General features: G+C 43.5%; 1 protein-coding gene across 1 annotated transcript; it reads left to right on the top strand.

Moving 5' to 3' along the window:
• Nucleotides 1-7474: 7474 nt before the first annotated feature.
• PtA15_2A291 (uncharacterized protein) lies at nucleotides 7475-7710 on the top strand (the record flags this gene model as incomplete). The annotated part of the gene is made up of 2 exons (XM_053166297.1): nucleotides 7475-7486; nucleotides 7570-7710. 2 exons carry the CDS (start codon nucleotides 7475-7477, stop codon nucleotides 7708-7710), a joined length of 153 nt encoding a protein of 50 aa, XP_053017533.1.
• Nucleotides 7711-16912: the final 9202 nt, after the last annotated feature.

The following is a 16912-nucleotide window of genomic DNA, read 5'->3' on the forward strand; positions in this document are numbered from 1 at the left end:
CATTGAAGTTTCCTGTCAACAGAGAGCATCTGCAACAAGTATGTTCAGAGGGGCTCGTTATGTATGTAGGCCAATTGGGTATCACTCACCAGAGATGACCCATTGGCCCCCACTGCGGCAACGTGTCACCCTTCAGCAGGTACCTGTGTGCTGTTTCAGGTACCCACGGCCAGTGTGGAGGTATTTCTATAAACTCATACTAAAATGGAACCCCCAACTGCTGCCATTGGTAACTGCAAGCATACACAGAAACCTGCTGAAGGGTGACAGGTACCCGCTGCAGGTGCCAATGTGACATCTCTGTCACACATCCAAGCGGTTTTGGAATGAAGTGTATATACATTTGTATGAAGGCTTATGCCATTGTCTTCTCTCCCTTTTTCTTGCAGGGCTGGCTTCCTCCAAAAATGTTGGTGTGAAGTCCATGTGTAGTTTGAGGCACAGGAACCAGGTTATTGGGAAGTAACAGCTTCCAATGATTGGTCTGTACCAGTCTTTGAGGGGAGTAAAACCCCCTCTGGAATACCGATCTGTGGTGTGCTGGCCATTGGGAGGAGCTGTAACCACCTTGATGACTGATACATGTGGTCATCAAGGGGAGTAACAACTCCCCCTGTCTGTACTGGTCTTTTGGAGGAGTAGTAACTTCCTTCGATCACCAGTACAGGTGGTCATCGAGGAGACTAAGTAATGACTCCTCCTGATGACTGGTATGTACCGGTCATTGGGAGTAGGTGTAGCTCCCCTCAATGACCAGTACTGATTGGCCATTGAGGGGAGGTACATCTCCCAATGGCTGATATAAGTTGGTCATGGAGGAGTTACTCCCTTCAATGACCAGGTACTGGTACCAGTCCTCAAGGGGATTGACTCCTCCTGATGACTGATCTGTCCCGGTCATTGAGGAGAGTCTCCTCGATGACCGGTACAGACCAGTCATCAAGCGGAGTTGTAACTCCTCCCGCCGACCAGCCTGTACCGGTCATGGAGGGGAGTAACAGCTCCTCCCGATGACTGGGACAGATCAGTTATCAGGAGGAGCTGTTACTCCCCTCAATGACCACCTGTACCGGTCTTCGAAGGGAGTTACAACTCATCCCAATGATTGGTACAATTGGTCATCAAGAGGAGCTGTTACTCCCTTCCATGACTGGCACAGGATGTCATCGAGGAGAGTTACAACTCTTCCCGATGACCGGTCATCGAGAGGAGTTGTAACTCCCTTCGAAGACATCCTGTGCCAGTCATGGAGGGGAGTTACACCTTCTCTTGATGACCGGTCTGTGCCGGTCATTGAGTGGAGTGACAGCTCCTCTCAATGACCGCTGTACGGTTCATCGAGAGGAGTCGTTACACCTCTTGATGACCAACTGTACCGGTCATTGGGATGAGTTGCAACTCCCTTCGAAGACCAGTATAGGTGGTCATCAAGAGGTGTAACAGCTCCTCTCAATGACCAACTCTACCAGTCATTGAGGGTAGCTCCCTACTCTCTTGATGACCAGCTGTACCAATCATTTGATTGGTAGAGCTGGTCATGGAGATTTATCTAGTCGGTCCCTTCCTCCTCCATGACCAGCTGTGAGTGAAACAATATAGTATACTCCACTGATGTTTGGCCAAGCATCATTGTACATACAGTGGACCATAAATACATATGTCCACCCTAACGTTTGGCCGAACATTGTGGTGGACATGTCACGCTAGTGACAGGTAAGTGATCCTCTTGGCCAAGCAAACTCACCCCCAGCACTTCTCCCCAGTGACAAGCGGACTGAGCCCAGGGCTAACCTGGATCATGAGTGAACATTTGGGATCAGATGTAGCACCTGTGTGAGCATGTTGCAAAGGGGCTGGTCAGGGAGCAAGGACTAGGTCACTAGAGATCTCAATTTGGCACCCATGGGCAGCTACCCACCACCCTTCAGAAGGTGCCTGGGAGCCCTTGCAGTACCCATGGCCGGTGCAGAGCTCCTTCCTTGAATTTTGACTAAATTGGAACACCTTGAAACCCATATGAACCTGACAGGGCACACAGGTACCTGCTGAAGGGTGGCAGATACCTGCCAATGAGTGCCAAATGACCATCTCTAGAAAGAACTCAAGAGATAATTTTACTTGAACATGCTCTGCAACTGCAATCTTCCACCATCATACTTCACAGATCAACCTCAATCCAGGCAAGATTCCCCATTGAGCCTAACCCAACCACCTGGGAGGTCTTGAGATGCCATTAAAGAGAAACTATTATATATTCGGCTCTATGAGATTCAAATCAACATTCCTGAAATTCTAATCTATGGATTTGCTGGAACATATTGTTTTTATGATTCAGTCTACTGCTTCACTTATGCTGCTAGAATTTGGGGTCTTACCTCATGGGATCCCGCAAAAGCATCACCTTTTTCACATCCAGAATTTGTGACTGTAGCCCATGACAAGACCCCAGAGCCTACTAAGCCTTCAAATACAATTCAATTTGATTTGCAATGGGGTCACAAATTGGCCAAGGTGAAAAACTTTTTTTCCACCATATTAAGTTACAGATACAATCAGCCTCAGTTGGACATATCATCAAAGTTGGCTTAAGCTTGAATTACACATGCTACAACAGTTGACATACTACAGGGTTGCAGAAGAAAGTCACGGTTTGGCACTCTTTAGAGAGTGCCACACTTTTTCCCCTGGTGTCAAAATCCCTTATTATAATGGTATCAATATCATGAAATGATTTGCATTGCGGTTTGAGATACAGTGGCAGAAACACCAAAAAATACCCAATTAGGCAATATTCCAAGACTAATTAGACTATAGCAGCTCTTTTTGGCATTTCAATCCATGAACTCTATACCAAAATAATCTTTGGAAATGTATTAATATTCTGGTACCAATATCATGAAATGATCACCATTCCTGGTTGAGTTATCGTGGCGGAAACACAAAGAAAAACCAAATTTGGTGATTCTTTGAGACCCATGAGACTGTAGCTGCCACATTTTGTGATTTTGATGGTCAAGAGCTGACCCCAATTAATCTTTCAGCACTTCTCATCATAATGGTATCAATATCATGAAATCATTCTCATTGCGGGTTGAGATACAGGGGTAGAAACACCAAAAAATACACAATTAGGCAATATTTTGACACTAATCAGACTATAGCAGCTCCTTTTGGGCGATTCCATACATGAAAGCTATACCAAAATAGTCTTTGGAAATGAATGAATATTCTGGTACCAATATCATGAAATAATAACCATTCCCGGTTGAGATATAGTGGCGGAAACACAAAGAAAACCCCAATTTGGTGATATTTTGAGACTCATAAGAAGGTATCTGCCACATTTTGGGATTTTCATGGTCAAGAGCCAACCTAAATTACTCTCTCAACATCCCTTATTATACTGTTATCAATATCATGAAATCATTCCCATTGCGGGTTGAGATACAGGGGTAGAAACACCAAAAAATACCCAATTAGGCAATATTTTGAGACTAATCAGACTATAGCAGCTCCTTTTGGGCATTTACATACATGAAAGCTATACCAAAATAATCTTTGAAGATGGATGAATATTCTGGTACCAATATCATGAAATAATCACCATTTCCGGTTGAGATATAGTGGCAGAAACACAAAGAAAACCCCAATTTGGTGATATTTTGAGACTCATCAGACTGTAGCTGCCACATTTTGGGATTTTCATGGTCAAGAGCTGACCCAAATCACTTGCTCAGCATTTCTTATTAAAATGGTATCAATATCATGAAATCATTCCCATTGCGAGTTGAGATACAGTGGCAGAAACACCAAAAAATACCCAATTAGGCAATGCTTTGAGACTAATCAGGCTATAGCAGCTCCATTTGGGCATTTCCATACATGAAAGCTATACCAAAATAATCTTTGGGAACAGATGAATATTCTTGTCCCAACATCATGAAATGATCACCATCCCCGGTTGAGATACGGTGACAGAAACACAAAGAAAACCCCAATTTGGTGGCATTTTGAGACTCAAGAGAATGTAGCTGCCACATTTTTGGATTTTCATGGTCAAGAGCTGACCCAAAGTAATACCTCAACATGTCTTATCATAATGGTATTAATATCATGAAATCATTTGCATTGCGGGTTGAGATACAGTGGCAGAAACACCAAAAAATACCCAATTAGGCAATATTTCAAGACTAATTAGACTATAGCAGCTCCTTTTTGGCATTTCAATCCATGAAATCTATACCAAAATAATATTTGGAAATGTATCAATATTCTGGTACCAATATCATGAAATGATCACCATTCCTGGTTGAGTTATAGTGGCAGAAACACAAAGAAAAACCTAATTTGGTGATTGTTTGAGACCCATGAGACTGTAGCTCCCACAATTTGGGTTTCTCATGGTCAAGAGCTGACCCAAATTAATCTCTCAACATGTCTCATTACAATGGTATCAATATCATGAAATAAATTTTAGCCCTGGTTCAGATACAGTGGCAGAAACACCAAGAAATACCCAATTAGGCAATATTTTGAAATTAATCAGACTGTAGCCGCTCGGTTTTGGGATTTTCATACATGGAAGATACACCAAAATACTCTTTGCAAATGGATGAACATTCTGGTACCAATATCATGAAATAATCAACATTACTGGTTGAGATATAATGGCAGAAACACAAAAAATGAGGCAATAGTTTGTGACTGATTAAATGGGGCTGCTAAATTGGGAGATGTTCATTGGCAAAAAGCTTTCCTAAATTAATCTTTCAAATGTTCTCATCATTATTGTCCCAATATCATGAATTCATCCCCATTGCTAGTTGAGATATAGTTGTAGAAGCACAACAAAACCAACCAATTAGGCAATATTTCACACTGATCAGATGGTAACTGCAACATTTTGGGACTTTCATAGACCGAAAATTTCTCAAATTATTGTTCAGATATTGCTGATCCTCATGGTACCAATATCATGATATAAATCTTAGCCCTGATTGAGACACAGTGGCAGAATCATAAAAGACACTAGTTTCAAACCAACCAGACTCAATCAATCTCTTTAGATTCAAAAAATGTTGAACCTCAGATTCTGAGATAACATCAGTTGACCCATTGAATATATTGGGATTTGATTGAAAAACAGAAGCAAAAGACACCTTACTCAAATCTGGTACAAACATTAAATCAATCTCAGGCCTAGTAGAAATTTAGGACATTGGATATGATGAGTCATATATACAAGCCATTAAATTTGAACAAAATTGATGTAGCATGATATATTGAGACTGATTGGTTTTTTTTTTTTTTTTTTTTTGGAAAGTAGATTTCAACACTTCTGCCAGGTTCAAGTGACAATAATTCATGCCTCCCCATTTCTCCTCCCCCCTCCCCCTCCCTGCCTGACTTAACAGACTATTTTTTCTCAGGAATAATTCATATGAGTATGTAAAAATGACCTATTCAATCTGGCAACAAAATGAAGCTTTTACTATTGTTGAAAACTAAGACAGGGGGAAATCAAGAGGAAGAGGGATGATAGAAGGATTATGATGTTGCAGGAAGGCAAAAAATTAAAGAGAAATTTCAAAAAAAATAAAAAAAGATCAATATAATTTGATCAATATATGCCATATTGATCAATATATGCCTTCCCAAATTCATCCATATTTGTAGTGTGGGTGTAGCATCATTGCCATTCAAAAAGAAATCATCATCAAAATCCATCACCTATTGTCATGGGGCAGTTTCAATATTGCTTGAGGGGAGCAACTAAACTGGAAACTGGGGGAGCAAGTCATGAATCACAGGCGTTGCCAGTAGATGGGTTTTGGAAGAGCAACCGGGAAAGCGCAGCTTGTGCCACGGAGCATGACTTGCCAAGGCAACCAATTGATGTATGTATTTGATGTGAAAGGGTGCCGCTGGTCTTGTGAGAACAAGATAAGTGCACCTCCAAACAAAGCTGCCCAACCCCACCCTTTTAATCACCGCGCTAATTGTTAAGCATCTACATTGTTAGACTTTAGGTAACACAATATCCTAGAATTTTCTGCTTGATTGAATCCATGAACATTGTGATTCAGCTTCTGGAATATCTTTTCTTCCAACTTTCTGCTAACCTGCACCATTCCATGCAAAACTTACCGGTGTGGGTGGTCCTTGGGTCCAGAAAATTGAGGCAAACCCATCATACTTTGGGGTTGTTGTATGTATGTATGTACTCTCCCGTCACCGTCCAAAGATCCTGTGGCAAACCTACACATACATCATTGTTTGTGGTCATCATGCTTCAGCATGCTCCCCTTGAGGACCCAAAGATCCTGCTATGTGTATGCAATGGGATGCATGAAGACATATACAATCCAAGCACAGCCACCGGACGTATGAAAGACTGCATCAGGTTTGTACACAGCTTCTCAACCAAAAGAGAGCTTTTCTGCTCCTGCACAACACCAAAAACCATGTTGGGGGATGGTGGGAGACCAACATCAAACAAGGCTTGGATCAGAATTTAATTACACTCAATGCATACATATGTCAATCCATAGACTGTTGGGATACACGGAGTGTCTCTTGTTTGGACGATTGTCCAAACCCTTGGACCTCAAGTTTCAAACCGTATTACATACAGCCCCCCGTGTTCAACTTGGGCGAGCATACATAGACAGCTTTGGTGTAATTCTCCGGCATGTATGTATGTACATATATACATGGAGATGTACAGAGACAGTATACTTGCCAAGTACGTGGCAACCACAGCAAGTTTGGGCATTGGGGATTTTGGACAATCATCCAAACTGGTCAAGGCATTTGCTTCAGCCAGGACAGGGGGTAATGGTGACCAGGGTACATATCTTTTCTGTTTGGATTTGGCTGACAATTTGGACAATCATCCAAATCTCTTTGTGAGGTTTCTGTCATGGGAAGAGCGTACTACATACATTAATTATACATTTTGACGGCTATGTGAGGTGATTTCCGCGGTCAAAGAAAACCAACTGCATCCTGTCAAGAGGGACCCTCTAGGACCCTTTCTGGTGAGTTTGAGTTACGGGGAAGGGTGTTTGCGCAGAGTTTAGTTCTTTGCATTCCTCGGTGCAACTGGTCCCTCCAAATATAAGGTTGGGTTAACCTCTTCCACTTGAGACAAACAAACATAGATCTCCAAGAATCCAATCAACAAATAACTCATCCTTAGCTCCATCAACATCATGAACCTCAATACCCGCCATCAGGACAACAATACTGAATGGGTGTCAGAGATCCTCCCGGGGATGGGAATAGCGGGACATTGTGATGTAAGCAGTTGGGGAATATCTTGTGAGGAACACAACTAACGCTTGATTGACTGTCTCAATATTTCAAAGCCTGATTAACCAATCCTTCTGGGAGACCATTTGGGCAGTCAAGCCACAAAGTATTGGGGGATTCCACGCACACTCACATCTCTGATTGCGTTTCCAGAGAAGGGATGAGCCCTCTAGTAAGTGCTGAATCACACAATCAATGACTGATGGACTTCATCTCTAATGTACCTTTTTTGCGGAGGTTTATTTATTACTCAAGGATGCCATTGAAGAACATCAATACCGTGAAACCCCCTTATTAAATGTGGAATCCCCCGTGGACAACATCTCTCAAGCAAATGCTGTGTTTGCATCCTTCTTGGCTGATGGAATTCAGGCCGAATTATCAGCTTCCCAGTAGTCTTCAGAAAAATGGTTATTAATTCCCTGCCCCGGATGTGCATTCTGTTAATGCGCAAATCCAACCATAAATCTTGCCAGTCGTTTCTCTGCTTACTTGTTACCCACGTTCTACTATCCTATCAATGTGGAATGAATTTGGAAAAAAAAAAATTGATTTCCTTTTCATAAGTTACAACTACATAAATAAATACCGTCTTTTTTGCTGGGTTTTATCCTGACATCTGTCAGACAAGGCGGAAGCCAAACATCAATCCCGGGGCCACCACTCTACAGTACAAGATCTTGGAGTAGTGAAAATATTAGCTCATATTCAGAACCAGGTCAGCTTGCAGACCTCGGCGCCGGCCCCTCAGACTCCTCCCCAGCTCCCCTCTGCCCCAACTTGAGGGGGGGGGGGGGAAGAACCCGGCTGCTTTCCGACCTGAGACGGCGCATGACATCTGTGGGATATTTGGGGCAGAAACTTATTTCATACGTATATGTAGCTCAACGGACTTGCAATACATTTATTGATACAAACCCAGACCTTTGGTAGGTGGTAAAGATAATATGTATGTACATATACACATCACCAGAACTTTGCCAGCTGCGTATGTAGCGGAAACCCATCATTGGGTCATCATATCAACAAGCTTTCAGATGTCTCATCAAGTGAGTCGACTATCACCTACATACCGCAGCCTTCCTCCTGCAGGTGACTTCATCATGGACTCTCTCACCTTGTCTTTACTTTCTGGCTACTTTGCCTTCACCCACCTCACAGTTAGCCTTGCTTTGGCGCTATTCGCAGTTTCATCACCTTCCAAGCTTCCACGGTTGCTTCATCCCTTTTGGCCAACCGTTATTGGTCAGTAAGTTCCTTCTGATTGCTTTTATAGCTTGGAACTTTTCTCATTTGTATCTCCTTTTATACCTTTCAGCCAACATTTCTCCTTTGCTCTCAATTTACACAACAGAGTTATCAGCATTGTTCCATGATTGGATCATCAGCCGGTTTCCTTTTGTTATTCCTTAGTTGGATCTCCCAGTTTACCTCGAGCACCCCCAAGAAATCATGAATGGGTGGATTGCTCGTCATCATCTTTCACATGTTGATAGATTATCCGGCACGCAATTGGCAAGCTCCACCGGCTATCTTGTCCATCGTTTTTCCCTAATTTTTGGGCTGATACCTTATAAACTCTTACCCTCCGTCCTCACATAGGCTAGGCCCCACTCCCCACCACATTTTTCCTCTCTTCATTTGCCCAAGCCCATTTTTAGCGCCCGCCTGCCAATTTTTTCCTTACGTGTTGCCGCCCCAAAACCCCAGCGTACTCCCAAATCCCCAGCCTGATACATCATGAATTTGACTTCGGACAACTCCCTTCCTCCAACAGAAACCGCTCCACATGATTCCTCATCAGACGCAAGCAGCTTGGTCCCTGCTTCTGGTTTGTGCAATAAGTACTACTTGACACTTACTTAGTGCTGATTTTTGTATGTATATGTAGCTTTAGATACCTTAAAGGGACTGGCCCCTTTGCTCAAAGCCTATGCAAACTTCAAGTCCATTTCAACCCCTACTGTCCTCCGCAGTGAGCGAAGGCAGGCTGGAAAGAAGGAGTACGTAACCGGCTGCTCTAAGCTTGAGGAAATATTGGAGCAGGCTTTGGTTCTTTCCGAGTCCATCCCTGTCCCGCCGGCAACAATAATTTCTGGCCTCAAGGAGATGCACAAGGCCTGCCAAAAGAGAAAACGAGGTGGGCTAATCTTTCTCTCTGAATGCATTTTTTTTCCTTGTGCTAACTACCACCACCCCCAATCCAGACGTCAGCAAAGGGAACCCAATCCCTCCAGAGGACCTAATTGACTTGACCAACAAGGACAAGGACAACAACAAGCAGGATGTTCCACAATCCAGAAGACCCTCCTCTGCCTCCAAATCACCTGACAAAAGGAATTGCGTAGACATGCATCAGTCATTGGACGACCAGCACTTCACTCCTCCCAATTCCCCTCCCCTAAAAATTGCCCCAATTCATGACAATGTTAACAATCTCGGCACTCCTGAACTTCCTCATGGGAAATTTCCACCCGTAGAACTACCATGTAAGTCTTGATCTTTGCCATCAATCAACCCATTGATAAACATAAATGTGTTGATTTATTTGTACTGTTGTACTCTCCTCCAGCCTCACCCGGCACCTGTCAAGATACCAATCCAAGCTCTCAAGCTTCCAACTCCAATCCCATTGTTCCTCAAGCTGCCACCTGGTTTGAATTTTGGAAAGCAACAAGACAAGGAATTATTCAATGTGACCGTTGTGGTGCTCCATTGGCGTGACAATGCCAAAAGCACATTGCAGAGGTATTGAGACAGCATAGATACAGCTATCATTCATTATAAGAGGAGGAAGTTATATATAATACAAGCAGTGTATGTGTTGATGGGAGGAATGGATTCATTACAGATACAGACAGATAGATGAGGGATAGTGTTAGCACGGACAGAACGGCAGACTAGGATCATGTAGGATGGACGGCGTGATCAGGGATGGAATGGAGGACCATGACTAGGTAGGATGGCAGGGAGGTGGAAGGATGTTATCAATAGAAGAGGTGGAAGGTATTGGGAGCACATGTCTCAACCAGGAATGGAAGGGAGGATGGTGTGGTGTATCAAGTAAGGCAGTGTTATAAGGGTATATTACTTGTGTAAGGGTATATTATCTTTATAAGGGTGGTATATTACTTTATAAGGGTCTAGGATTCAGTATGATGGGATATGGATGTAAGTATTAATTAGGGAGGAGGAAGAAGGAAGGATGGAGCAAGGTGGGAGGAGAGGCTTTTACCCCCAATATTCTGGATGGAAGAAGGCAACAGCTGGACATGCAGGCATATGGTAGGTTACGGAAGGTTGTTTGGGTCACCTAGCAACACATGATATCATGCAGTGCAGCATATGCAGGCAGATAAGGTGTTCAAGGAGCCTGCCTGCAGAATCAATTACATCATTCTTTGGCAGGCAGTGCAACACATGCATATATTGCTGTGCAACTGATATCCCCTCCTGCAGAATCCATTACCTAATTGTTTGGCAGGCAGTGCAACACATGCATATCTTGCTGTGCAACTGATATCCCCTGCAGAAAATAGCCCTCACAAGGAGTTCCCCTGGAGCTAAATTCCCTCACCCTTCAATATATAAGGAGGCCTCTTTCCCCCCCTCATCAGATCTTTTCCCCATCAGCCTACAGAGGTTTGGTCACAGTGGTTAGTTTAGTTACAGTGGTAGTTTAGTGGTATTTTAGTGGTAGTGGTAGTGGTAGTGGTAGTGTTAAGTTTGAGTCAGTAGTAGTAGTAGTAGTCAGGAGCTCTAGTAGTAATTAAAGTGCCTTATCAAGAGATTGTTAAGGAAGAGATTATTACCAACTTCATCAACAACAATTATAACAAGTAGTAGTAGTGTAGTAGCAACCAGGAGCTCTAGTATTGATTAAAGTGCCTTATCAAGAGATTGCTTAAGGAAGAGATCATTACCAACCTTCTCATCAACAACCCAACATCAACAACAATTGTATTTTACATAATTGATCCCACTGGATTACATTATCCCTCCAGCATCAGAAGTTGTAACAGATCTGCAAGAATAGTGATTTGAGGAATCTAGGTCTGATAGAGATTACTATACAAAAGTAAGATCTATCTTGGAATCAGCCACATCTTTATAAATATTGATTACAAGACTCTTAGTTATTTGCATAGTACCATTAGAGGGGCAGGTCTTTCAAACCACCCGTAAGTTGTAATAGCCTTTCAACCTATTAGCAATTTATTTCCCCCTCAGAGGATATTTTCACCAAATAAACATTTAGTGTCCCACAAGAGTCCCTACACCGTGTGCTTTGAACGCCACCCTTTTTGCCAGATTCAGCTGCATAATGTCAATCAAGCCAGGTGCAAACCATGGCTCCTTGTCGGCTGGTAATAAGATTTTCTCCACTGCATTGATGAGAGAAGGGAAGATCAGTTACGCTGTGTGAAGCTTGAAGGGAAGAAGAGAAAGATATGATTTCTGAGACTGACAATACTTCTGAATATCTTTCAGCCATACAGCGTGAGTAGATTCGGACTGAACCAGGGTGAACTGGGGCAATGCGGCTGGCAAGGTCCTTTTGTGAATAGATTTAGCTCAACAGCCAATAAAGGCATGGACGGAATGGTAACCTTGCTTGAACTTTTGACAGTTGAGATTAACTTGGAACGTTTTTAAGATTGTGTGAACCTTGGCTCTGACGGATTTGTCCTTGATGACGCAGATGGGCAGGTTCTTGGAGAGATTGGTAAGAGTGGAAGTGGAGCCTTGGGGTGGGGCTGGGACCTATCCAAGTGGGATCAGGGTGATCATGGGGGGAGGAGGCGGTGGAACACAATTTGGATTGGGCACAATGTCTTGCAGGTTGATTGAGCTATTGCTATTGGCAGACGGATTGGAGGCAGCAGGTGGCCCAATCAAGTTTTTTGCCGGCTGATTGGTGGCAAGCTTTGGTCCAGGTGGATTGGGTGCCGCAGTCAAGGCCAGGGAAGGTCCATCTATCGCAATGGTCAAATTGCATCGCATCTTTGATTTAGTTGACTGCACAAGAATATGCGCTCAAGCCTCTGTCGTTCAGCAATCTCATCAAAGACAATCTTGGCTCCCATTTACAGATCCTTCAATATCTCAGTCAGTGTAAGACCGGCGCAAACAAAAATGAAGGAAAGCCGCACAACATGGGTGTTAAACCACTGTGTCAGTTATACAACACAATAATTGACATTTTCATTACTTATTTGGTGATAGATATGTAGGTCCGCGGCCGCCAACGTTGAACCAGAAGTGAATTCTTCCCAAAGTCAAGATCTAGTCCTTCAAAAGCAGGAATTGGAAAAACACTGCTCGCGCCACAACTATACCCCATTCTGCCTGTACCTTGTAGCCGGTGTTTGCGGTCTTATTTTGGTACCAAGAAATTGTCAATTAGCCTTGGGGGCATCAGCCTTGGGATTCTTAACCGCAGTTGAACATATCTTCCAGAAAAATCTGCCTCACCGCGAGGCTTTGGAGCCTGTCTGGAAACGCCTTGGCGCGTATTGATAACCTTTTCATTGAAGCTTTCCTTACACCCAACTATCTCTTTAACTTCTGCAGGCGGCAACTTGTTGAATTAGCCCAAGCAATCACTGCTGACTTCCTTGTGTGCCTCGACGCACAATTCCCAGAAAAGAAATTCCAACTCCCTCGTGCCCTTTCTGGCAAATGATTAGTTGGCCAGTGCTTTCTGAAATTCTTCACCATCCTTGAATCTTGGTTGATCAAATCCTTTGCACTGGTAACTTGTACCCTCCACTTGGCTCACGTTTCAGCTTACTGAGTAGTTGTTAGTAGTTGATGCTGCTAAATATGTGTCTACTCAAACATTTGTTTTGATTTTTTTTCCAAGCCCTTCTCTCATGTCTGCAATGGGTGAATAAATTTTTTGCTGCCATGTCAGTCATAGTAGTACTTTTTTAAAACATGTTATTAGTTCCTTTATCTTATTGATTGCATTATGTGATCTGTTGTAATCTTCAGAATAGATAAATAAAACATTGCAACCTTGGTTGAGAAACACAAACAAAAGGTGCAATTGCTGAAATGGTCATAATGGTTATCCTGCATGCACCTCATCCTATTTACAGCTAGAACTCTTATCAAGTTCAAGAATGTAATATGCAATAGGAGGAATAATTTTTGTATTGATTGGGCACCCTTTGAATTTGTAGCTGGTGTTCAAAAGGCAGAAGTTAGAAACATGTAAAACCCATGTTGCAGGGTGATTTCTTGGGTGTAAGAGTATAGTTTTAGTAGTGTTATACAGTGGTTACAGCATGGCAACCTGCACATATTGCCTCCCTTTTTGGGGCGGTGGGTGTGATGTTGACTAAATAACCAAATGCTTCTCTCTTGCTCTTGACACCTACATTCCCAGATTCAACAACAGGCCCAACAATTATTGTTAGACACCAATCTTCTTCATTCTCAGGTCCATAGCATTATTAACTCTGCTGTTCCTTGTGCTTCTTTGCAAAGTTTGGATGGGTTGGATAAACAGGTTGGACAAATGGAGTCAGGGTTGGAACAGTTGATCACAATCATGCAGGACCCCAATTTGCGGCAACACCCTCCTCCTCCCCCAGCTCAATTTGAGGAAGTCCTGCCAGCCCCACCTGCAGATCCTCCAAATTTTGCTTGGTTTGCGTTTGTTCCTAACCCGGTAGCACCAATCCCTCAGTTGCGTCCGGGCAAGACCTGGCAATTGGCAAGCAGAAATCCTCAGCAGGGGCAACTGGTGCCCTTTCCGTTGTACAAGCACCCGGTGGATGTGGGAGGAGGCCGGGGTAAAAATTTGGTTTATTTGGAGCCACCAAAGATTGCTGAATTATGGTTCTCCGGTGATCCTCAACATTTGTCCCGTTTTCTCCAGTTGATCCAAGACTAACTCTATCCTCAAGAGGATTTCTTCTTGTCTCAGGCCTGGATAATTGTTTGGATCTCTCAACATTTTGGCTTTAAGCCTTCTGATGGGAACCAAGACTCTAGCCCCGCCAAGGATTGGTACACCTCTGTCATCCTCTCCAACACTAGAGTCCAGAACTCATTCTTCCCCCCCCCCCCCCCCCCCCCTCCCCTGCCTTCCCCTCAACCACCTCCCCCTACAACTTACTCCTTAGTGTAACGTGGTTAGGCGTATGGCTATACCTAATGGACAGCTGGGTGTATGATTATGCATATCAAAAGACCATGAAATTGAGGGATAGCCAAGGTCACATTGGGGGAAAATCTGATTACATCTTCTCATTGGATTGTATGTGGAAAGCGTTGTGAAGTATGGAGTCTAATAGTATGTGTAAAGTCTCCTTCTTGAATTGTTCATAGGTAACGTTATTGGGGGAACCAGTAAACTTAAGCATGCAGGGTCTTATTGTCAGTATTGTTGAGTGGGAATTGATCAAATCCCACCAGAATTTTGAAAAGGACTGGCTTAATTTGGCAAGGGTGGGTTTTATCTCCTTATCACGGAATGCTACATTGGCAAATGATTTTGCAAATCCTTCAAAATCTTGCCAGTTTTCAATTATTGACTTGATTAGATGAAGAACAAATTATACATCACGCGGTAACCACTTGTGATTAATTGGTCTAACTGAGATCATCTTACATTTATCCCAGGTTTGTTTCCAATGAGAGGTAGGAAACTATACCATTGGAATTTGAATAATTTGGTGAAGTAATTGGCAATGTCTTCTGCACCATCTGTGCTGGGGAGGAATGCGTTGCTCAATGACGGGAGATTGAGTCTCTCTTTGGGATTGTTAAAGGCAATGTCATACAGAATAGTTTGTACAAAAGCAGGTTGGCTTCTGTATTCAATTAGGATTTCTGGTGTTGGCTCAGTCAGTAGTGTCACTTTGTAAGCGGTTGTAGTCAGTTGCTCATTTGCACCTTTATAACCTATGAAAGTAACAGTAGATCATGGAGAACACACCATGGAACACTGTCTGTGGTGCCCACGCCTTGCAGGGGGGACAGGAGGTATAATGAAAGGATCTTTGTAAAGGGTGGCGCCCCCTTCACGCTTACTGCCACCACAGGGGTGAATGTGGGATCGGATTGCAACACATTGGAGGCGAGAAAGCAATATTGGACAAGCCAGTTGAGACATCTTGTTAAAGAACTCACCAGTGGGTATCACTTTGGAGTGAGCAAAACAGCAATCATCCGGCGCTTGGCCGGGAACCAAAAGCCCTTGTCTGCCAAGACCCTTGGCAATTTTGCGGCGCAAAGAAGCAACCTTGGGTGAGCCGTTGATGGGTCGCTGCCTCTCAGGTCCATGATGCAAGGAGACCGCATGTTGTGTTCCAATGTTGGCTTTGCATGGAGACTTTGCTGGATAGGTGTTCATCTGGTCCAAGATTGGGCTGGGAATTGGACAAAACTGAACCAGACTTTCTCTGGTCATTGGTCAAAGACAGCCGGCTATATTAGATACGTAGCACAGTTGACTCACTCAGCACTAATTTGGTAGTGATGATTGCCACAGGGTCAGCAAGCCAAGGAGTGCGCTGGACCACGTCCATTCAGCTCTGCAAGTCAGTCCAGGGGATTTCTGCGGAATATTGGGTATTGCAAAGCGCAAGGATGGTTGAATGATATGGACTGTTCAATTCTGATGATCAAAAGCAACGGGCCGGGGTGGAAATGTTTGTACAGCCAACAGGTTTCTTTGAAGGTGGAGAGTGAACGGCGCAAAGGTTGTACGCACCTGAAAGACGCTCCCCTGTGGATTTTTCACACTGTTTTGCCCCTTCCTTCCTTATGGTTGCATATTTATTTAGATATATCTGCAAACAAAGGTCGGCCCCATTGATGTGTTTATTGATTGTATCTTTGATATATTTATTAGCAAATTGTAAGTTTTTTTGCATTGGAGTCTCCGACCATAATATTTTGTCCAAACAGGCCTGTGGCGGTGAGCAGGCTTAAACCATGCCGGTCATATCTTGTTAGACGACTGGTCAAGATTGCATAGTACATGTCCATACTATGTACTTATCCGCCAGCCAAACCTAGTATCATGAGACCGCTTGTTCCCGAAACCTAACCTTGTATGTAGACTATATGCGGTAGCCCGGCCCGGCTCCTATTCTCTTTCCTCATTGAGATTAGGAGACCGGACCCAGACGTGTGGAGAGCTTACCACATCGTGCTATCGTTGTATAGGTTAGTGTTTTATCATGCAATCTTATCGAGATTAGGAGACCGGACCCGGAGGTGTGGAGAGCTTACCACATTGTGCTATCGTTGTATAGCCCTGAGTCCTTATACATCTCCAAAGACATGGTTCATTTAGAATGTGTTGCCAAGTGCAAGCGCCCAATACTTCTATCTTGCTTGCAGTCTGAGTTTACCTTGAGCAAAGAGGAGGCAAGAGCATTGTTCTGGATGCTATCCTCAAAGCCTGGTGTACTCAATCTCCCAGTGACCAAGAAGGCAGCAGCTATGGCTAGCGCCATCTCTGTGAACAGGTGGAACAAGTGACCTGTGACTGCTTTCCCGTTAGAACACAACGACTAATTTTGATAAACAAGACTCTCTTTGAAATGCCTTGGTTATCTAACAAGAGAAAAGGTGT

This window comes from Puccinia triticina, chromosome 2A (genome assembly GCF_026914185.1).
Source record: "Puccinia triticina chromosome 2A, complete sequence".
Lineage (NCBI taxonomy): Eukaryota > Fungi > Basidiomycota > Pucciniomycetes > Pucciniales > Pucciniaceae > Puccinia > Puccinia triticina.